Here is a 23,845-nt window from a genome sequence, read left to right as displayed (position 1 = left end):
TTCAAATCAAGACTGGATGACTTTCTAGAAAATATGCTTTTGGGAAATACAGGTTTGTACCTGGGTAACTGTGTTAAGTGTAATGGCTTGTGACACACAGTAGGTCAGATTACATGACTAATGATCCCTTCTGATACTGTGAATCTATTCTATGGATTTTAGGATCTCATCCTGCAAACGCTCACAACACATGTTTAATATTAAGCATCTGAATGGTCCCATTGACTTCACCTAATCTCTGTTGTGAAGAGGGCTTAAAAAGTCTCTTTCTTTAGTCCTGGTGAAAGGGCCTTGCTCTGTGCTTCAAATAGACTGATGAAGACTAGGGGCTTTAAATACAGGAGCCTAAATTTAGACACCTGAATCCATATTCAGGCAGCTGAATAAGCATCTTGTTTTTTAGAAACACCGGACACTCAGAACTGAATCCCATTGTTGTAGGCGCAGTAATTTGGAAACTCAAGCCACGTATTGAAAGAAATTAATATGGATTTGGGATCTAACTTTTGTGTGTTGTTTATGTAATATCTAGATTCAAGCATTTGCCCAAAATATCAGAGTCTAGAATGTCTGTTAACAGGAAAAGAGTTTGGGGGGGGACGGGGGTGTGGAAAGGATTAAAGCCCCTCCTGAAATGTCTCCAATTGTCCTTCTCACCCTGACAGGCTGCAGAACACGTATATCTTGCTCTGGATCATCCCATGCCCTCCAGAGACAGGGAAAGGAAATGGCAGCAGCGGAGCCAGTGACCTTCGAGGAGGTGGTTGTGTATTTCTCCGAGGAGGAATGGGCTCTGCTGGACCCGGGTCAGAGAGCCCTCTACAGGGATGTGATGCAGGAGAATTATGAGACTGTGACCTCGCTGGGTAAGGATTCCTATCCCCTCAGCTGTCAGATGCTGTGTGGGCTCTGGAGTAGCTGAGTTGAGTTTGGCTCAGGATTCTTCATTGGTCCCCCATATGTCAGGGGGATCAGCCCCAATAATCACTGGCTCCCATGTGAGAGACTGTCCCCTCCCATACAACAGCAGATTCAGTGACATAACAATGGTGCTATTCTTCCCACAAACAAGGTTTCAATGTGCTTCACTACCATCTTGTGCGTTGGCCAGAGGTGTGAGTGGAAGGGCCCAGTCAGGAACGGCATATACCAGAGTGCTGGAGCTGGGGCTGGCTGCTGTTCGTGCCTCCAGGCCTACCCTCTTGTGCCAGTGTGCTGAACTCTGGGAAGGAGGGTGCGGTTCCTGGAGTCCTTTCCTGGCTATGGCTGATCGCTGTGAGAGGGGGCTGGGTTCTGGGACTGAGTGAGGGCTTATGAAGCAGTTAATGCTCTGTGAGCCTTCTGTGGGATGTATCACTGTAGTAGAAAAAAGTGAGGAGGGCTCTTCTTGTTTTCAGACACTACACTTGGTCTCAGGAGACCTCCGTTCAATTCCCTGTTCTGCCACAGACTTCGTGAGTAACCTTGGGCAAGTCACTTAGACTGTGCCTCGGTCCCCTGTCTCTGCAATGGGTATTATAGTATGTCTCTATTTCACAGTGCTGTGTAAGGATAAATACATTAAATCTGGGAGATGCTCAGATACTGTGATCATGGGGGCCCCTGTAAGTATCCTGATAGCACAATGGGGTCCTGATTTACACTGGAGATTCCAGGTGCTGCTGTAATTCATAATCTTCACTTCCTGTAGCGGCTGCAGTGATGTATGATTTGTTGTTAGCGCCACAGACTGTTGTAATAGCTGCTCAGTGCTGCTGTTTCTGGAGCTCTGATGTCAGCTGCACTAGCAGAGAGTGCAGCTTGCCCATTCAGCACACCTCAGAGTTGTTCCTAAAGAAAGACCACAGGCTGGGTTCAGTGGCTAACGCATTCGGCCAGGTTTATTGTCAACGAAGCACGGTACTAGTGTCCCAGGTCAATGGGCACAGGTACAGTAACGTGTTTTATTCCCTCCACACCCGCCCCCCCTCCCCGACAATGGTACCGACTCAATCAGCAAACCAAGATGCTGTCCCCTGAGCTACCACAAATATCCCCTCCTGTGACTTCTCCTTCTATACATTGATGCAAAGAAGATACATCTTACACTCCAACTGTAGCTACCACCCTTATCCATGTACCAGTTAGTTTGAACAAAACATCCTTATCCATTATCCTGTCATCCCATCCTTATTTTCACAAGGGGTCAGTGTGTTCCTCTACCATCTCTTAACAATGTGTTTATGTAGTTACTTGAGAGATCTTTTTGTTTTTATGCCCTCCTTACCCATCAGGAACGTGCTTACTTGCTTAGCTGACACCTAGTGTGGTACCATTCTGCCAAGGCCAGGCCTATTCTGGTTCCCAGCCATTGGTTCACACTGTTAGTTATGCCTAGGGCTCCAACAAGGTCTACATTCCCTTCTTTTTTTGTCTTTTTATGGGAGGATGTTTACCCGTCATCCCGGAAAAGCATACTGTATGAACTGAAAATACTCAGTGGGCTAAACACTGTTTCTTGGCCATTTTGCTTTACCCATCTATACATTCATGCCCCATGTGTCCACTGGTCTCCACATTCTCTCATATGACCTGTGGACAGTTTCCTCTCCCCCACCCCCCAGTTGTTTCTAATTATCAAATATTACTTTGTCAGGATTGAGTGTTGGTTACCAGATACTGAACAAGATGGTTTTGAATAATATGTGCCTCAGTTAGGATGCTGTGTCACTGACCGCACATCACAAAATACACCCCATCCAATGTTCTCCTCCTGGATAGATATATGGCCTTCTTCACCAGGGTGAAGAGTAGGCCGAAGAGGAGGTCCCGAGACTTTGTGGGGCCATGGATGGGCAGGGAGTAAATAAAAATGTTGAGATTCTTGCTGCACTTTTCCCTGCACAAGGGGTTCCAGAGGGTGCGGAAAAGGGGCTGCCACCTGTCACACTCCAGATACGGATATGCCAGGGTCTCCCTCTCCCACAGAATGAACAAGTGCCAGGGAAGTCTGAAAATTGTGTCAACAACATGCCCGTGCTCCATGAAAGAGCCCAACCAACTTATATTCCTGGTCGGCCGTGGAATCAAGGTGGAATAAAGGCTGGCCCACCAGGGCTCCTCCTCCTCAATAGGTGACAAAATGTCCAGCCATTTTGTATCTGGGCAGGACATGAGTGCGAGGAAATGAATTGGGGTGAGTGTGTGTGTGTATAGCTTGTCTTGTGATGTGGCTGAGGGGCTCACTGGCTGCATCAATATGAGTCAGCTCAAATGGGAGATAGAAAATGATGGTGGGGCTCATGGGCTAGGAGCCTGACATCCATGCTCCAGAGAGCCAGGGGATACGGGCAGGTCGGGAACACCTTGCCCAGGAAAAGCCACAGAGACAGGGGATAGGGCAGCCTTTATCTTCTGGAGCACGCAGTGGGGGACATGTGGGGTGGGCAGTGCTATATACTGGGCAAGCATACTGGGTCCACCCAGTCCTGAAAAACATAGTTGAGAAGGTCACGGACTTTGATTACACCAGCCAAAACCAGGAACCTCCGCACCCTGTGCCACAAAAGGTGGATTGTGCAACAGGAGTTCAGGAAGGAGGTGTCCACCCTCAGCAGCCGCGACAGATCTGATTGCAGAGACCAACTTGTGTGGCCTGAGGAGATCGCTGTCAATTCACAGAGATTTTGGAGGAGACATCTCAGATGGAGGAAAGCAAGCTGCTGGTCATATCAGAAGACTCAGAGGCAATGGAGGAAGGCATAAGACCTCAAAATTATAAGAATGGCCCTGTGGGACACCACTATTTACCTCTCACCATTCTGAAACTGACCATTTATTCCTACCATTTGTTTCCCGCTTTTAAGCAGTTATTGATCTATGAGAGGACCTTCCCCCTTATCCCATGACTGCTTACTTTGCTTCAGAGCTTTTGGTGAGAGATCTTGTCAAACACTTTCTGAAAGTCCAGGTTCATTATATCCACTGGATCACCCTTGTACACTTGCTTGTTGACCCCCTCAAAGAATTCTAATAGATTGATGAGGCATGATTTCCTTTTACAAAAACATTTGTCACTCCCAGCTATGTCTATATGAGTTACAGTCAGATAACCTGCCACACCCTGGCTTTTACCAGCCTTAAAGATTACCTCAGGGTGACCCCAACACACTCCTCTCTTAACAAACTGTATTCTCTTCAAGCAAAGTTTCTCATCACATGCTTTCAGCAGTCTTACAGACCAAACTCTTTAGGTCAGGACCCTCTCCCAGAGTCCAACAGCTGTTTTGTCTTCTTAGGTGCGATGCCAGAGACAGACAGGGAGAGGGAGGGGGGGTCTTGGGGTGTTTTCCCCTTTTTATAGTCCTGTCCTCCCTTTGAGAAGAAGCATTTCCAGCTGGGGGCAAGGCGACAGGAAGTCTGTGTGGATGGAAGCCATGCTTTTTCTTTGCCAGGATGTAGATTTTTGTCCCACCCCATTTCTTGCCAAAGAATGGCCATTGAGCAGGTAATGGTCCATCAGCCTTGTTTTCACCTGACTGAGGCATCAGCTTGCTCTTTGTCCCTGAGGAACTGGTTTGGCCACTGTGATGGTGCCCCCCATAAGGCTTTATGGAAATATGCTTATGAGTGTGTGTGTGTATATATATATATATGTCATAACTGGAATATGTTTTATGCTACATATGCCATGTAACATATCTCTGTGAAGGTTATGATCTACTGAATCTATTCATCCTATTTGTATGCATGTATCATTTTTGTATTCAAAGTTATGAATATTGGCTGTGTACTGGCTTGATTTCAAAGTAGCCTTAGTAGGCATTTGGTCAGCTTCTTGAGAAAGGAATGTGCAAGTTAAATGCCCAGTCAAGAAGCACTTAACAGACAATGGATCTTGAAGATGCCAATCCACATCTGAGCTTTCCCAGGAATGTGGCTTGGCCAGTAAAAAACTCAGTCATATGTGGACATGTGACTTGCCCATGTGACTCCAAAACTCCATTCTGTAGCTGGATTCTACACAGGGGGTGGGGTGTCCACCCACAGGAGAAAATCTATTTAAACCCCTGGGAGACCCCTCCATTTTGTCTTCAGCTGGCTAAAGAGAGATCCTCTCCACCCCCAAGGACACCTGAAAGAAACTGGAAAAAAAGACAGTAAGTACAGGGGGTGTGAGTGATTGCTGGAACCAGACTAGAAGGAGACTAGTCTGTAAAAGGAAGCTTACTGGGTGAGGTTTTTATCTGTATTCAGTTTTCTTAGACATAGACTTGCATGTTCTATTTTATTTTGCTTAGTAATTCACTTTGTTCTATCTGTCACTACTTGGAACCACTTAAATCCTACTTTCTGTACTTAATAAAATCACTTTTTACTTATTAATTAACCCAGAGTATGTACTAATACCTGGCGGGGGGTGGGGGGGCAAACAGCTGTGCATATCTCTCTATCGGTGTTACAGAGGGCAAACAATTTATGAGTTTACTCTGTATAAATTTTACACAGGGTAAAATGGATTTATTTAGAGTTTGGACCCCATTGGGCGTTGAGCATCTGAGTGTTAAAGGCAGGAACACTTCTTTAGTTGCTTTCAGCTAAGTCTGCAGCTTTGGGGCACATGGTTCAGACCCTGGGTCTGTGTTGGAGCAGACTGGTGTGTCTGGCTCAGCAAGACAGGGTGCTGGAGTCTCAAGCTGGCAGGGAAAGCAGGGGCAGAATTAGTCTTGGCACATCAGTTGGCAGCCCCAAGGGGGTTTCTGTGATCCAACCCATCACAATCGTGTAGTCGAGCAGGATCTGTGCACAGCTGATTGCTTTGAGATACTGGTAGTGATTTTAAGTGAGTTTTCAATGTGGTGGCTGGAGAACAGACTTACCTGTAAAACATATTTTTAGTTATGATTGCAGCTTATGTTTATAACTTCACATACAATACTGCTACGTGCATTGATATTATTGATCAGCAAATTGAGTTTTTAAATGATACCTCACAAGGCATGCCTTGTGTCATCAGTTGTTGGCCGCGTGTGTGTTCTCTCTGTGTGCTGCACCAGCTCTGTGCAGCTAGCTGACGCAGGAGACCTCGATCGAACTGCCCAAGAACACCACAGACTCAGGTCATGGGAAGATGCTCAGCCAGGTTTATTGCCAACAAAGCATAGTACTAGTGTCCCGGCTCAACGGTTACAGGTACACCAATACATGGATGCCTGTGACAATGGACCAGCTCAGTGAGTGGTGGGAATTTCTGCTCCCTCCTTGGCCAAAGATACCCCTTCTGTCACCCCTCTCTTATACACTGTTACAAACAAGTTATGTATTGCCTCTCTGATGCGGTTAGTTCCCACCCTTTACATTCATAGAATCATAGACTTTAAGGTCAGAAGAGACCATTATGATCGTCTAGTCTGACCTCCTGCACAATGCAGGCCACAGAATCTCACCCACGCGTTCCTGCAATAAACCTCTCATCTATGTCTGAGCTATTCAAGCCCTCAAATCATGGTTTAAAGACTTCAAGGTGCAGAGAATCCTCCAGCAAGTGACCCATGCCCCATGCTGCAGAGGAAGGCGAAAAACCCTTAGGGCCTCTGCCAATCTGCCCGGGAGGAAAATTGCTTCCTGATCCCAAATATGGCGATCATCTAAACCCTGAGCATGTGGGCAAGACTCACCAGCCAGACACCCAGGAAAGAATTCTCGGTACTAACTCAGATCCCACCTTATCTAGCGTCCCATCACAGGCCACCGGGCATATTTACTGCTAATAGTCAAAGATCAATTAATTGCCAAAATTAGGCTATCCCATCATACCATCCCCTCCAAAAACTTATCAAGCTTAGTCTTGAAGCCAGATATGTCTTTTGCCTCCACTGCTCCCCTTGGAAGGCTATTCCAGAACTTCACTCCTCTGATGGTTGCAAACTTTTGTCTAATTTCAAGTCTAAACTTCCTGATGGCCAGTTTATATCCATTTGTTCTTGTGTCCACATTGGTACTGAGCTTAAATAATTCCTCTCCCTCCCTGGTATTTATCCCTCTGATATATTTATAGAAAGCAATCATATCTGCCCTCAGCCTTCTTTTGGTTAGGCTAAACAAGCCAAGCTCCTTGAGTCTCCTTTCATAAGACAGGTTTTCCATTCCTGGGATCATCCTAGTAGCCCTTCTCTGTACCTGTTCCAGTTTGAATTCATCCTTCTTAAACATGGGAGACCAGAATTGCACACAATATTAAAGATGAGATCTCAGCAGTGCCTTGTATAACGGTACTAACACCTCCTTATCTCCACTGGAAATACCTCTCCTGATGCATCCCAAGACCGCATTAGCTTTTTTCACAGCCATATCACATTGGCGGCTCATAGTCATCCTGTGGTCAACCAATACTCCTAGGTCCTTCTCCTCTGTTACTTCCAAGTGATGCATCCCCAGTTTAAAACAAAAATTCTTGTTCTTAATCCCTAAATGCATGACCTTACACTTTTCACTATTAAATTTCATCCTATTACTATTACTCCAGTTTACAAGGTCATCCAGATCTCCCTGTATGATATCCCGGTCCTTCTCTGTATAAGGAATACCTCCCAGCTTCGTGTCATCTTCAAACTTTATTAGCACATTCCCACTTTTTGTGCCAAGGTCAGTAATAAAAAGATTAAATAAGATTGGTCCCAAAACTGATCCCTGAGGAACTCCACTAGTAACCTCCTGACAGTTCATCTTTCAGTATGACCCGTTGTTGTCTCCCCTTTAACCAGTTCCTTATCCACCTTTCAATTTTCATATTGATCCCCATCTTTTCCAATTGAGCTAATAATTCCCCATGTGGAACCATATCAGATGCCTTATTGAAATCGAGGTAAATTAGATCCACTGCGTTTCGTTTATCTAAAAAATCTGTTACCTTCTCAAAGAAGGAGATCAGGTTGGTTTGGCACGATCTACCTTTTGTAAAACCATGTTGTATTTTTTCCCATTTACCATTGACCTCAATGTCCTTAACTACTTTTCCCTTCAAAATTTTTTCCAAGACCTTGCATACAACAGATGCATCTGTAGGTTCAATCAAAACATCTCTGTCCATTCCCTTGTCATGCTGACCTTATCCTTAGGAGGGGTCAGTGTGTCCCTGTATCATCTTCTGGGAATGTGTTTACACCATAACCTTGTATCTGGGTGTTCTCATACTACCCTTCTGGAATGTGTTTACATGAATACTTAGACAGAATCGTAGGAGTGGTAGGGCCTTGAAGAGGTCATCTAGTCCAGTCCCCTGCACTCATGGCAGGACTAAGTATTATCTAGACCATCCCTGACAGGTGTCTGTCTGACCTGCTCTTAAAAATCTTCATCTCCTTAGTGCCTAGGAGTGCTCGTGTTTTTGTAAAACCAGCCCTGCTTTTGCCAAGTTCATGTATCGGACAGTGAACCTGCAAATAGGCATATTTGTCACAGGGTCTGATTTTTGCTTATAGCCTGGACTCTTGCTAACTTACCTTTTACAGCAGCAGAGGCGCTGGGACGTCTGATTGGTAGAGGGCAACAGGGGGAGATCTTAGAGGGGTCACATGACCCTCTTCTGGGAGGCTCACCCTCGCCCCAGAACTCCCCCCGATTGATTAAATCCACTCTCCGGGAGCTCCTCTGCAGCTGGAACCCATCCTGATTGACAGAGGGTGATGGGAGGAGTTCTTAGAGCGGTCACATGACCCACTTCCGGATGGATCACCCCGCCCCAGAACTCATAGCATCATAGAATCATAGAATATCAGGGTTGGAAGGGACCTCAGGAGGTCATCTAATCCAAACCCCCTGCTCAAAGTGGACCAATCCCCAATTTTTGCCCCAGATCCCTAAATGGCCCCCTCAAGGATTGAACTCACAACCCTGGGTTTAGCAAGCCAATGCTCAAACCACTGAGCTATCCCTCCCCCCACTGGTTAAATCTCCTCTCAGGTGGTCCTATGGGGGAAAAAAAAATCCTGATTGGTAGAGGGTGGTGGGAGGAGTTCCTAGAGGGGTCACATGACACCTTTTGCTTCTGGTCATGTGTCCGTCTTGACCCCAGAAATAATACCCCTTGGGGCAGGGCCTGAGGGGGGGCCTGAGGGGTCAGGCCTGATGGGACGGGGTGGGGGGGTCTATGTTTGATTCATGGTAGGCCCCTTATACTACTAGCACATCCTATCTGCATGACAGGAGCACCATCCCTCACGCCATATTTCAGGGATCCGTAATGTCCTTAAGGTAGTGGAGTACAACGTTGCTAGCCATTGGAGTCCTTTGAGATCCAGAAGGTGGAGGAATTCTGGCAGAATACCGTCAGGGCCTGCAGCCTTCCCTTTTTTTCATCACAGCAAGTCCTTCTTTCACTTCCTCAGTGTTGGCAGTGGAAGGTTCTCTTCCGGGGATTGATGCAAGTGTTCAGTAAAGTTGTTAGAATCATAGAATATCAGGGTTGGAAGGGACCTCAGGAAGTCATCTAGTCCAACCCCCTGCTCAAAGCAGGGCCAATCCCCAATTTTTGGGCCAGATCCCTAAATGGCCCCCTCAAGAATTGAGCTCACAACCCTGGGTTTAGCAGGCCAATGCTCAAACCACTGAGCTATCCCTCCCCCCAACGGATACACTTCTCTTCTTGTGTGTTTATCAAGTGGTCCTTTTGTGTTCTCCACCAGTTTGGAGGCTATTGAGTTTGGCTGGATTTTTGGTGGCCAGTACTCTGTGGGATTAGTGGCCCCAAGATGATGTAGTAGTGTCCAGGCTCGACAACTTGAATTTGTAAAATCAAGATTTTGCATGCACTCAAGCCATCACTGGCATCTTGCTGTGTCAAGGGAGTGTAGCAAGGCTTTTGAGAGTTCCTGGTCTGCTTGTATTGCTGGAGCAACTCCTGCGTCTCTCTCGTCCAGCAGGGAGTGTGCTTTTTCCGGAAGCCTCAGGGAATGTTCTTCTTTCCTGCTACTTCTGCAAACCGTTGATAGCATTCCAGTCTTGCTAGAATCTTTGCAACAGTTTTCTCAACAGTTTGTTTATACGCATCCCAATCAGCTTTAGCAAAATTCCATCGTAGTACCTCTTTTGGAAAGAACACAGGGATTTCAATGCCTACGTGGATCATTATAGGTCTGTGTTGGCTGTTTGGAAATGCCAGTTGTCCTTCACGTGTTACGATGAGTGTTACCACTTTGGTCTTTAGACATGAATGTTAGGTCTGGATTGTACCCACATTGCCAGCGGCTTGAATGGAATGCTGATTGTTGTTTTAGTTCATAGATTAGTTGTAAGTCTTGTGCAGATATCTAGTCCATGAGATTTTCGCCATCGGTTTCATTTGTTTTATAGCCCCACATAGCGTGGTGACTATTAAAATCACCTGCATAGATGCATGGAATAAGAGTGCTGGGTAGCACTGGTTTTGGCCATCTTGTGCTAGGGGCTTTATAGATGTTGGTAATGTGGAGCTCCCCTACTTTGATAGTTGTGGTAAAGGTGGTCTCCTCTTTGGTTGATGGGATAATATTAAAATCTGTAATGGTGTCCTTGATGTATATTGCCAAGCCATATTTAGGATGATAATGGCTAGCCGTTAGGTTTTATCCATAGATACAGTAGCACCTAGCCTGTTGGTCATTGCCAACATGGGTCTCTTGCAACATGAGGATATCAGTGTTGTAAGTCTTCAGCAAGTTTCCAAGTGTAACAGAGTGTACGTGGGCCTCTCTATCTTCTGCCGCTTCTGCACCCACAAACCACCTCTGCTTTGGTGCAATCACCTGTGCGCTTTATTTACAGTACAAGTTCCTACCACCTTGTAGCTACAGACAGCATCAGGCTTACAGCCTCAGGGACCGCTAGCTTCTGCAGCCAGCAGGGGAGATTGGCCTCTAACTCCCTGACTCCTCCCTTTCCTCCCCCTGGCTTCCTTCCCTCCAGCCTTTATGTAGTCCCTGGCTAACGAGGCTGGCAGCTCTTCCCTATTTGCCACTTAGGCCTGGGCTTACTCAGCCAGCTCCAATTCCCCTTTCCTGATTGGAGCTGGTGTGACAGAGGTCTGGCTCAGGGTTTCCTAGCCAGCACCCTGTCACGCATCTCCCCCCTTATGAATCACCAGGTTAGTCAGTCCTTGGCCTCTCTGCCCCCTTCTGATGGGGTTCGTCCTGAGAAGTCTCTTCCCCCTCTTTCGGACAATCACCTGCATCATCTCTTGGGGTTTCCTTCATACCCCAGGAAGTACACTGTTCGGGGGGTGGATGTCCCCATAGCTCTGCTGCCACCCACAGATCTTCACACCAATCGCATCTTTGCGGGCATCCTTTTTCCTTTATTCCCATTTCTTTCAGTGGGGGTCAGGGCCAATCCCAACCTCCTGCTGGAAACCCTGGGCCTCGGGTTCTCCCAAGCCACCAAGCAGGGTCCCCGTTTCTTCTCCTGGGATCTGTGTTGTGGGGAGCTCCAGTTGCCCCTTTTCTTCCTCTAAGGGGCTTGGGCTGGCCATCTGCCCCGCACCTCCTTCCCCTCTGTCTACCCTATCTGGGCTCTGTTGTCTAGGGTTCTCATGCTACTAGGGTTCTCTCGCTACCCCAAGGACCTTGCTCCTCTTCCTCCCCGGTGCTTCTCAGTCTAGGAGTGCCCGCCTCCTCCTTCAGGGAACCTTTCCTCCTCCCTCTGTGTGGGGAGGGCCCCAGTCCATACCTAACATAACAGGGTATGGTAACCCCTCTACTACTCCGATCCACTTCCATTGAAAGCTGCCCTGCACTTCTAGGGGCACCTGGGCCACCGGGAGGTATCTCCTGTCCCTGTGGATACACTCCAGGGCCATCTATGCACCTGGAGTCATCCAGTGCTGTTATCAGCCCCCTCTGGACGAGCAAGCAGGCTGAAGCTGTATCCACCAGGCCCCTATGGGGTTTCCTCCCCACCTGCACTGGGATGGTGGACAGCCCCTGCCCCCTTGTCTGCCCTTCATCATTAGTCCAGCCACAAAATTTGGCCCAGCCACATTCCATATCCAAGCAGTACCACTTTTTATGTCCTGGCCACCCACACTGCCAGCAAACTATCGCACCGGCTCTAATGGGAGCTCCTCAGGGTTCCTTCTTCCTCTCTGGGCCTTTCCCAGGAAGGGGTTTCTTCCCCAACGTTTTGTCTTTATAGGGTTGGCGCTCCCCTCGGGGAACATCTGCCTCCGTGTACTCCTCGGTCAGCTTGACTGCTGCATCGACTGTACTTGGCTGATGTTGTCTGACCCAGACTTGGATATTCTCTGGGAGGCACTGTAGCAAAGTATTACTCTGCCAACAGGCCCACCCAGTCTAGGATGGCCACCCTCACCATCTCATAGTTCCAGGCCTCTTCCTTACGCAAGGCCATGTAGGCCCCTTGAGCTTCTCCCACCAGGTAGGGAGCCAGCCATAGGGCCCAGGTTGCCCTACCCCATCTGGCACCCATGGCTACCCACTCGAACGTACTGGGGAAGGCATCCAGGTCATCTGCCGGGCCCGTATTACAGAGTCCCAAGGCTGGTGGCCAGGTGCCATCCACTACCACAGGACTCACCAATCGTTGCAGGAGTTGCTGCTGCACGCTGACATGCTCTCTCATAAAGTTCTGTAGGCTTTTCTGCTGTTCTGCCTGCCAGGTTAGTAAGGCCTGTCTCTCAGCCTGCTGGGACTGCTGGAAGCCTTGCAGGGTCTTCTGCATCTGTTCCTGCTGTTTTACAAGCCATTGCAGGGTCTCCTCCATCTCTAGGCTGCCAACCACGTCCGTTGGCTCAGGATCCCAGACAAGCCCCCACATGTAACATGGCACAGGTGGGCCTCTCTATCTTCTGCTGCTTCGGCAACCACAAACCAATCGACACAGGTTTAGGATCAGTCCCTTCCTGGTCATAACTCTCCACACTAGTAGCAGGTAAAGCACAGGGCATACCTTCATACTTCGTGTCTGACTGGTTCATGGTATTAACTTGATTTGAATAAAGCTTTAATGTCACCCCCAGTTAAAAGATCTGTAGGCAATACATTCCTTACACCAATTATAACTTCATGTTTACTACCATTCCATTCCAGGTGGGTTCTGGCTAAAGGCACACTCACAGTAAACTCATAAGAGGATCACAAAATTTTACACTCTTATCTGGTAAATAATCTTCCTCTTTTGACAAGATCTGCTTGAACTAGAATGATAGAAGCTGTAACTTGCCCTAAACAGCTTTTACCATTGATTTTTACACTCTTTAGGAATTTCCTATTGCCACCCCCATACATAGCGTTGGCACAATTTATGGTTACCTCCTCCTGAGCTCACAGTAACAGCATTTACATAAAAGGTGGCAGTGTTGGGGTATATTTGGTTACCCTCTTTCTAGTCAAAGTCCTTTAGCAGATTTTTCAGTGCTTGATCAGTGGCTGCTTTCTTAAAGGATAAAGCCTTTCGGGAGCACAAATCTTCCAGGGTTTTTCTGTCAGGACCCTCATATGATCGTTGCTCATTCATTGTAATTACTCTTCAACCACCAAAACTCTCAATATAAAATTTCAAATTTTTGACTAGTTTGGGGTTCTGATCAAAAGTTTAATTGACCTGGTTCCATGGATTTTACCAAAACTTTGCCTCCAGGGGTCACAACTGAGAATACCAAATTCAGGACAAACTGCTAAGAAGTAGGAGAGACATATCACAAAACTGGTAGTTATTCTTCTATAACATATATACCACACCAGCAACAAAAATAAACTTCTGTCTCACCACACTGGCTAACAAGAAGTCAGAAAGGCAGCTTCCTTGGGTATTCCAGTCCTTATTTCAACACCCAAACGCTAGACTTAATGATGACTGGCTATTTAAAACCAATTTAATCAACCAAGGGATTCTTCCAATCCCAAAGGACCAGCCACGTACCCAGGTCAATATATAACTCAGATGTTACCTAATAATCACGTTGTTGCCAATCCTTTAGTATCTAATTATCTAAAGGTTTATTTATAAGAGAAGAGAAAGAGGGGAGAGTTAAAATCGGTTAAAGGAATCAAATACATACACACATTGCAAAGTTTTTGTATCAGGTTTGAAGCAGTGATGGCATAAACTGCTGGCTTGTTAAGTCTCTGCTTCCTTCTAAAAGATTGGAAGGTCCTCAGTCCTTTGGTTAGAATGCTCCCATTAGTATAAGTGCATAGTCCAGAGATCAGAGCAGGAAAGCGGAAAAATGAAGATGTTCCTAGGGCCTTTTGTAGTTTCTGCCATGTGGAGTGAAACTCATTGTTCCAAGAAAAGACCCCAGCATAGTTAGTTGAAAAGTACAGGCACAAGATGGAATTTAGTGACACATGAGCTGGTCACATGCCCTTGCATACTTCGATGAGTCATGGCAGGCATTACCCATAGTCTGGCTGAAACGTCCACAGGAAAGTCCATCAGGTGCAGATGAGCTTTTTCCATGGTTTTTGTTGATGGGCCATCAACCAGAATACTCTATTCACAATATGCAGGCTAGACTAGATGTAAACTACCTTGTGGGTATAACAACAAGAGCAGACACATTTGAAATAGAGATACATAGGCAATATTCATAACTTGAGATACAAAAATGATATACACATACAAACAGGATAATCATAGTCAGCAAATCATAACTTTTACATTGACACCTCACATGACATACTTTGCACAAGATTTGTTCCAGTTGTATAACAGTGGTAGCAAGAATGATTTACGTGGTCATATTTTAATCATATAATGTCACAGGGGGACCTTCCCAAGACTAAATGATGGTCCGAGACGGTGCTCCCTCTAATTTTTTACATCCATGTGCAGAATGAATTTTGTTATGTTCACCAATATGGATTTCATATTGGTGCACACAACAAAATTCATGTGGTGGGGTGGGGCCAAGGGGTTTGGAGTGTGGGAGGGGGCTCAGCGCTGGGGCAGAGTGTTGGGCTGTGGGGGGATGAGGGCTCTGTCTGGGAGTGCGGGCTCTGGGATGGGGCTGGGGATGAGAGGTTTGGGGTGCAGGCTGCGGTGGGGAGAGAGGACTCCCCCCAGCCCTCTCTCGCTGCAGCAGCTCGGGGGGAGAGTCGCCTCTCCCCAACTGCAGCAGCTCTGGCAGGTCTGGGCTGGGCCGAGGGAGGGGCTCCTCTCCCCCAGCCGTGGCAAGTCTGGGGCAGGTCCGTGCTGGGGCCAGCAGGGAGGGACGCCTCTCCCCTCTGCAGTCCTGAGCCCATGCGCAGGGCTTAACAGGCAGCTGCGCACCATGCAGCGTAGAGGGAACTTAGGTCTGAGAAGGGGTCTGGCTGAATGTGTGAGGAATGGGCCCACAAGATATGAAAATGTGAAAAGTAGATTCTGTCCAACCAAGAGGGGTGTGACTGAGCCACCTGCACCCAGACAAAGGTGAAGGAGGTGGGGGACTGGGCACCCGAGGAAGGTTGGGAAACAACACAAAGAGGCTGCTGCTGCTGCTGGCAGAGTAGGACCAAAGCAGTTGAGGGGGAGCTCCGCTGCAGCAATAGCCACACACACTCCGGGAGGATCCGCACAGCCAAACGCCACTATGGCCAGCTGCGGGAGCAGCAGCTATTGTGGGCAGCTGGAGGGCCCCACCCAGGCACAGGCAGTAAGGGGTTCAGGACTTTGGAGTATAGGGAGGGTCTGAAGCAGCCAGTCAAGGATTCACCTCATTCCTCAGACAACTTCCTCTCTCTCCTTCTGGTTTAAGTAGTGCATCCGAGCCAAGGAGTGGGGCTAGCTTTCCCCACCAAGTCAGAACAGAGCCCCTGGGGAGCTAGAACTCTGCTAACTCCTTTCTCTGCAAGCTTTAAGTGATCTGCCAAGTGGCAGCTGCAGTATGAGCACTGCCTGTGGGCCTCGGTTTCAGACTTACAAGCCCTCACAGGAGCTCACATTTTAAGTAATGTGTTCTGGCCTGTGATGCGGGGAATGGAATGGGCCGTGGTGGAGATTCAGTTGTATCCTAGAGTGTAGCAGAATGCTCAACTTCCCTGGGGCATAAGCTGGGGCATTCCCAAGGCAGAGGCGATGCACCTTTACTCCAGATGAGTGTGTCATGGGATCTTGTACAATCTATAGCCCAGTCTCTGTAAGATGTGGAAGGAGCCTCTCTGGGTAGGCGACTCAGATCCTGGGTCTGGAAGTAGTAATAGGACTGACCTTAATGAACAAAATCAACACTTGATTAATTGTTTCCCAAGTAGGATTTCCAATTTCCAAACCTAATGTGATCTCCTGGGTGGAGCGAGATGAGGAGCTGTGGGTCCCGGATCTCCAGGGCTCTGAGGAAGGGGAGATCATCAGCGACACCCACACAGGTGAGGAATCAGCTACACTGACTCAAACCTCATAGCAGATGTCACTTCTGCATTTTCATCAAGTGTATGTGACCCTTCAGCCTGTCTTCATCTCTAGTGAGATGATGTGAAGGAAAGATGGATTCTCTCCTCTGGGGAGGGGTTTTGAGGAAGGAGAATGAACTCAGCTCATGATATTTCAATCTCCCCAGCTGTTATTTGTGTGTGTTCCCCCCTTTTCCTGTTCCCCTTTCAGAGTTTTCCTTTCCCTCAAGCACAGAGAATGACTCCTTTCTGGATTATCTCTCTATCCCACAGGGGAGGGGATGGTGAATGAGAACAGCGAGGAAAGTCTTCAGCAGGAAGGTCCTGAGCAAGTGGCACTGCGTGGGATGTTATGGGGAAGATCTGAAGAGCGTGTTTCCCAGAGTCCTGAGCAGGGAGAAACCTTCGAGAGTCAGCGCAGGCCACAAAGACAGCAGGGAAAACATCCAGGGGAGGGACGGAGTACATCCACTCACAGGAGCAGAGGGGTGAAAAGAAACAAAGAAACCAATCAACAGAAAATCCCCCATGAAGAGGGACACTACACTTGCAGTGACTGCAGGAAAAGTTTCCGTCAGCACTCAAGTCTTATTAAACATCAGAGAACCCACACAGAAGAGAAGCCCTTCAACTGCTCTGACTGTGGGAAAAGCTTCAGTCGGAACTCATACCTTATTAAACATCAGAGACGACATACAAGAGAGACACCCTATAACTGCCCTGACTGTGGGAAAAGCTTCAGTCAGAGCTCAGACCTTGTTAGACATAGGAGAATCCACACAGGAGAGAAACCCTATAACTGCCCTGACTGCAGGAAAAGCTTCAGTCAGATCTCAGACCTTGTTAGACATAGGAGAATCCACACAGGCGAGAACCCCTTCAACTGCTCTGACTGTGGGAAAAGCTTCAGTCGGCGCTCAAATCTTAACAGTCATCGTACAATCCACACAGGAAAGAAACCGTATAACTGCTCTGACTGCAGGAAACGGTTCACCCGGTGGTCATACCTTATTAAACATCAGATAATACATACAAGAGAGACACCCTATAACTGCCCTGACTGTGGGAAAAGGTTCAGTCGAAACTCATACCTTATTAAACATCAGATACTACATACAAGAGAGACACCCTATAACTGCGGGAAAAGCTTCAGTCAGAGTTCAGACCTCGTTAGACATAGGAGAACCCACACAGGAGAGAAACCCTGTAACTGCTCTGACTGCGGGAAAAGCTTCAGTGAAAGCTCACACCTTATTGCACATCAGAAAATTCACACAAGACAGAAACCCTATAACCTAAGTTCCCTCTAAGCTGCACAGCAGGCTATCAACGGCTGCCCAGGTGGGGAGAGACTCTTCTCCCCTGGCCCCAACCCGGAGCTATTGGGGATGGGGAGAGGTGCCTCTCCCCCGGACCTGTAGCTATCGTGGATGGGAAGACATGGAGAGGTGCTTTCCCCTGAAAGCTGGTGCGTTGAGAGAGGGCTGGGGAGAGTCCTTTCTCCTTGGGGCAGCCTGCACCCCAAACCCCTCATCCCCGGCCCCACACCAGAGCCCACACCCCCAACTAGAGCCCTCACCCCCTATACCCCAACCCTCTGCTCCAGCTCTGAGCCCCCTCCCACACCTTGAACCCCTGATCCCTGGCCCCACCCCAAAGTCCTCACCCCCCCATACCCCAACTCTCTGCCCTAACTCTGAGCTCCGTCCTGCATCCCAAACCCCTCATCCACGGCCCCACCCGAGAGCCCACACCTCCAGCCAGACTCCTCACCCCCATGCGCCACAACTGTCTGCCCCAGCCCTGAGCAACCCACACACACACTCTGAACCCCTCGGGCCCCACCCCCACCACACATCGCCTCCATATTGGTGCACATAACAAAATTCATTCCGTACATGGATGTAAAATACTAGAAGAACATTGCCAATAGTTGCTCTGACTGTGGAACAAGGTTCAATCAGAGCTGATACCTTATTGAACATCAGAGAACGCACACAGGCGAGAAGCCCTTTAACTGCCTCGATTGTGGGAAAAGGTTCAGTCGACGCTTAAATCTTAACAGACATTGTATAATCCAACCAGGAGAAAAACCCTTCAGCTGCTCTGACTGCGAGAGAAGCTTCAGTGAACGCTCACACCTCATTTCACAACAGAGAATTCATATAGGACAGAAACCCTATAACTACTCTGACTGCAGGCAAAGGTTCAGTCAAAGCTCAGACCTTGTTAGACATACGAGAATTCACACACGAGTGAAACCCTATAACTGGATATAGGAGGAGTGGTAGGTACGCTGGAGGGTAGGGATAGGATACAGAGGGACCTAGACAAATTGGAGGATTGGGCCAAAAGAAATCTGATGAGGTTCAACAAGGACAAGTGCAGAGTCCTGCACTTAGGACGGAAGAATCCAATGCACCGCTACAGACTAGGGACCGAATGGCTAGGCAGCAGTTCTGCAGAGAAGGACCTAGGGGTTACAGTGGACGAGAAGCTGGATATGAGTCAACAGTGTGTCCTTGTTGCCAAGAAGGCCAATGGCATTTTGGGATGTATAAGTAGGGGCATTGCCAACAGATAGAGGGACGTGATCGTTCCCCTCTATTCGACATTGGTGAGGCCTCATCTGGAATACTGTGTCCAGTTTTGGGCCCCACACTACAAGAAGGATGTGGAAAAATTGGAGAGAGTCCAGCGAAGGGCAACAAAAATGATTAGGGGTCTGGAACACATGACTTATGAGGAGAGGCTGAGGGAACTGGGATTGTTTAGTCTACGGAAGTGAAGAATGAGGGGGGATTTGTTAGCTGCTTTTAACTACCTGAAAGGTGGATCCAAAGAGGATGGATCTAGACTATTCTCAGTGATAGCAGATGACAGGACAAGGAGTAATGGTCTCAAGTTGCAGTGGGGGAGATTTAGGTTGGATATTAGGAAAAACTTTTTCACTAGGAGGGTAGTGAAACACTGAAATGCATTACCTAGGGAGGTGGTGGAATCCTCTTCCTTAGAAGTTTTTAAGGTCAGGCTTGACAAAGCCTTGGCTGGGATGATTTAGTTGGGGATTGGTCCTGCTCTGGGCAGGGGGTTGGACTAGATGACCTCCAGAGGTCCCTTCCAACTCTGATATTCTATGATTCTATGAACTGCCCTGACTACAGGAAAAGCTTCAGTCAGAGCTCAGACCTTATTAAACATCAGATACTACATACAAGAGAGACACCCTATAACTGCCCTGTCTGCAGGAAAAGCTTCAATTAGAGTTCAGACCTTGTTAGACATAGGAGAATCCACACAAGAGAGAAACACTTCTACTGCTCTGACTGTGGGAAAAGCTTCACTCAGTGCTCAAGCCTTATTGAACATCAGAGAACCCACACAAGAGAGAAACCCTACAGATGTATTGCAAGCGGAAGAAGCTTCAGCCAGTGCTCATACATTCTATTACATCAGAGAACCTAAAGGTGAGAAAGACCCTATGAATTGCCAAGTGCAGGAAAAGCCTCAGTTGGAGGTCAATCCTTGTTGCCCACCAGAGAATCCACACAGGGAAGAAGCTTTTAAATGCCCTGAATTTAGGAAATGTTCAGTGAGAGCTCAGCCCCTAATAAACCTCAGAGAACCGACGGGGAAGAGTGCCCTGAGTGCGGGAAAGCCTTCTAGCACAACTCATCCCTCACGAGATGTCTGAGAATCCACCCAGGACACATACCGTAAAAGTGTGCTGGCTAGGGATGAGCCAAGTGAATAACATTTTTTTGTATTCCAACAAATATCAGAGGCCATGTAGTGAGGACAAGTTGCAGTGGGGGAGGTCTAGGTTAGATATTAGGAAACACTATTTCACTAGGCGGGTAGTGAAGCACTGGAATGGGTTACCTAGGGAGGTTGTGGAATCTCCATCCTTATTGTTTTTCAAGGCCCAGCTTGACAAAGCCTTGGCTGGGATGATTTAGTTGGTGTTGGTCCTGCTTTGAGAGGGGATTGGACTAGATGGCCTCCTGAGGTCTCTTCTAACCCTAATCTTCTATGATTCTATGACATGCAACCTTATTAAAGCAGAAAATGAAATCTCCTCCCTAGAACAGAGCCATGCAGAACAAGAGGCTGAGATAAGATTCCAACATTATGATGGGACTTGATTATGACTTGCTGGGAAATTTGAATGTTTTGTGTTCAGCCACTTCATTTAATTTTGATGTTATACACCTAACCCCCTCTTTTTCTTGTCTGCTGTGACTTCTCATTCATCCCTGATAGTGTTTTTAGGCTGGAATCCACCAAAGGACTTAAGCCTTGTGACACTGAGTGTTGCAAATGCCTAACTTTTGGGTACCTTGAATATCAGAGAAACAGTTGTGGGATCCACAAAGACTGAGTTATGTGACCAAGCCCCTTACAAAATGAATGAGGAGAGAGGGGTGCCTTAGAATAGAATCCCCAAATCCCTGCACATTACATGGGGAGCCATGTAAGGTAGCCAGTGTAGCATGCTGATGAGAATGGTATGTCCTAAGCCCTGTCCCTTTTATGGGAATAGGCGCATATCTCTGCTTGCAATTCATGAGTCATGGAAGTGAGACGATGCTCTGATGATAGAACTCAGTCCAGGAGATGTTTTCAGAGGCTGCCTAACTCTGCGGTGCAGGAATCTCCTACATAAGCTTTTGGTCAGAGGTTAGGGTACTCACCCAAGATGTGGGAGACCAGTTCAGGTCCCCTCCCCGCCTACTTAATCCAAGGGTTTAGAACAGGGATCTGCCACATCTCAGGGGAGTGCCCTGGCCTCTCAGCTCTCATATTCTGATGTGGGTGTCTCAATCTGTCCTAGAACCAAGAGTCATTTGCTCAAGACAGAGAGTGAAAATGACTCTATAGACTGGTGGTTAGGGCACCCACATGTGAGGTGGATATCCCTGAGTCCAGTCCTTGTGCTCCAATGACTCTCTAAGTGTCCCTGAAGACAAAATCCTACATCCTGCGACAAAGAAGAAGATTACAGAAATTCCAGCTGCTAAAATGTTCACAAATGTTTAAGAAATCAATTGTTGTTGCTAAAATTCCATAGGGAATTTCTGTGCTTAAGAGAAGTTGGAATTTGGCCTTGGAGAAGGTAGTTATTGCTTTCCTAGAACACTGAACCCATTGGAGTTCAGTTCTGTTCCGTAAAACCGGACTCTTGGGCTGGTAGGTGCTGTTAACTGAAAAGTACCCAAGTCATATAAACCCAACAACTTCCATCCAACTATGAAAAAGATCCTAATTTCAAAGGGTACGCAAGAAAAGAGTTAGAAATAGTAAAAGTAGTACAGCCTTAAAAGTGCTTAAGATTGGGGAAAATTCTTCGAAACACAAACTGGAATGGGTTATAGGATTTCAATGTGACACCATTGTAACTAAAACTGACTTCGTGCTGTTTTAAACTGCATGCTTTCACATGTAACTTCCACATCCTGGCTAAACACCCTAACCACAGGGTTAAAAGTTATGAGGGAAATATCTCCTTTCACGCTCCCCCAGCCTCCTGGCTGTTTTGTGTGGAACGAGGGAGCCTCTGATCATGCCTACCAGATTGGGCCTCTGCCTACCTTCCCCTGGTTTGTGAATTGCACTGGGGCTTAGAGGAGAAAAAAGGGCTTGGTTGCCTAGAGTGAGGCAGCCGGATGCATACCCAGAAGTAGGAGCACAGGCATCTAGAAGATTTTTACTGCAAAAAGTGAGTTTAAGAGCCTACAGCGTGGTGCCAAGTGAGTTTAAGAGCCTACAGGGATAGACGACAAGTAAGTGGAAGTGTTGTAATCACAGGGGTGCCTAGAAAGGTGCCTAAGAACCTTTTGTGAATCCTGCCCCCCCTTAGTACAATTGATACATACAGATGCAGAGATGGGCTTGATTAGGTTGTCAATGTGATGTCCTGACTTGGCTCTGGGCACTGAGGCAGGAGAATGGTTTATTTGCGACTTTCTTGCTTTGAACCAGGAAGAATTGGTGATTCATGTACTCCAACTTTTGTATGCATTATTCTAACCATTTTCAGCTAGAGACATGTCTAAATGCTGTTGCATTTCAAGCTGTAGTAATCATATGACTATGAATTTCATTTAAGAATCATGCTCAGCCTAAGAATGCTTCCTTCTTAAGACAAAGTAAGAGAAGTATTAATGATTTAGCTAGATTTTGTTAAGTTGACACTGATTTAAATTCCATTGTCCCATCCACCCTATCTAGTTTTGTCCAATTTCGTTTTTTGTTTAAAAGTTTTAATATCAAGTCAAATTATAGTTTTAAATTGAGTTACTTCATTGAATTTGCAAAAAGAAAAGGAGTACTTGTGGCACCTTAGAGACTAACCAATTTATTTGAGCATAAGCTTTCGTGAGCTACAGCTCATTTCATCGGATGCATACTGTGGAAAATACAAAAGATGTTTTTATACACACAGACCATGAAAAAATGGGTGTTTATCACTGCAAAAGGTTTTCTCTCCCCCCACCCCACTCTCCTGCTGGTAATAGCTTATCTAAAGTGATCACTCTCCTTACAATTTGTATGATAATCAAGGTGGGCCATTTCCAGCACAAATCCAGGTTTTCTCCCCACCCCCCAAAACCACTCTCCTGTTGGTAATAGCTTATCTAAAGTGATCACTCTCCTTACAATGTGTATGATAATCAAGGTGGGCCATTTCCAGCACAAATCCAGGGTTTAACAAGAACGTCTGAGGAACTGTGGGGGGGGGCGGGGTGGTGGAAGGAATAAACAAGGGGAAATAGGTTACTTTTTATAATGAATCAACCATTCCCAGTCTCTATTCAAGCCTAAGTTAATTGTATCCAATTTGCAAATTAATTCCAATTCAGCAGTCTCTCACTGGAGTCTGTTTTCGAAGTTTTTTTGTTGAAGGATAGTCACTTTGAGATCCAAAATTGAGTGACCAGAGAGATTGAAGTGTTCTCCAACTGGTTTATGAATGTTATATATATATATAATGTTACAACTATAATACCCACCTGCAGAAGTGAAGAAACAGATTGATAGAGCCAGAAGAGTTCCCAGAAGTCACCTACTACAGGACAGGCCTAACAAAGAAAATAACAGAACACCACTAGCCGTCACCTTCAGCCCCCAACTAAAACCCCTCCAACGCATTATCAAGGATCTACAACCTATCCTGAAGGACGACCCCACACTCTCACAAATCTTGGGAGACAGGCCAGTCCTTGCCTACAGACAGCCCCCCAACCTGAAGCGAATACTCACCAGCAACCACATACCACACAGCAGAACCACTAATCCAGGAACCTATCCTTGCAACAAAGCCCGTTGCCAACTGTGCCCACATATCTATTCAGGGGACACCATCACAGGGCCTAATAACATCAGCCACACTATCAGAGGCTCGTTCACCTGCACATCCACCAATGTGATATATGCCATCATGTGCCAGCAATGCCCCTCTGCCATGTACATTGGGCAAACTGGACAGTCTCTACGTAAAA

General features: G+C 47.0%; 2 protein-coding genes across 4 annotated transcripts in view; one reads left to right on the top strand and one right to left on the bottom strand.

The window, feature by feature from the left end:
• Positions 1-17,924, top strand: part of LOC102941590 (zinc finger protein OZF) — a 29,381-nt gene extending 11,457 nt beyond the window's left edge. Inside the window, exons 2-4 of one of the 2 annotated variants that reach the window (XM_037913300.2) lie at positions 666-866; positions 16,203-16,319; positions 16,617-17,924. In XM_037913300.2, the coding sequence (XP_037769228.1) occupies positions 728-866; positions 16,203-16,319; positions 16,617-17,653 (1,293 nt within the window). In that variant the 5' untranslated portion in view covers positions 666-727 and the 3' untranslated portion in view covers positions 17,654-17,924. The remainder of the gene's footprint in view (positions 1-665; positions 867-16,202; positions 16,320-16,616) is intronic. The other variant, XM_037913301.2, reaches the window with a different exon arrangement.
• Positions 1-23,845, bottom strand: part of LOC114018318 (zinc finger protein OZF-like) — a 139,012-nt gene that overhangs the window by 54,564 nt on the left and 60,603 nt on the right. The window lies entirely within an intron of this gene.

Source organism: Chelonia mydas, chromosome 14 (genome assembly GCF_015237465.2).
Source record: "Chelonia mydas isolate rCheMyd1 chromosome 14, rCheMyd1.pri.v2, whole genome shotgun sequence".
In the NCBI taxonomy this organism is placed as follows: domain Eukaryota; kingdom Metazoa; phylum Chordata; order Testudines; family Cheloniidae; genus Chelonia; species Chelonia mydas.
This window is presented reverse-complemented; position numbering and strand designations above follow the sequence as displayed.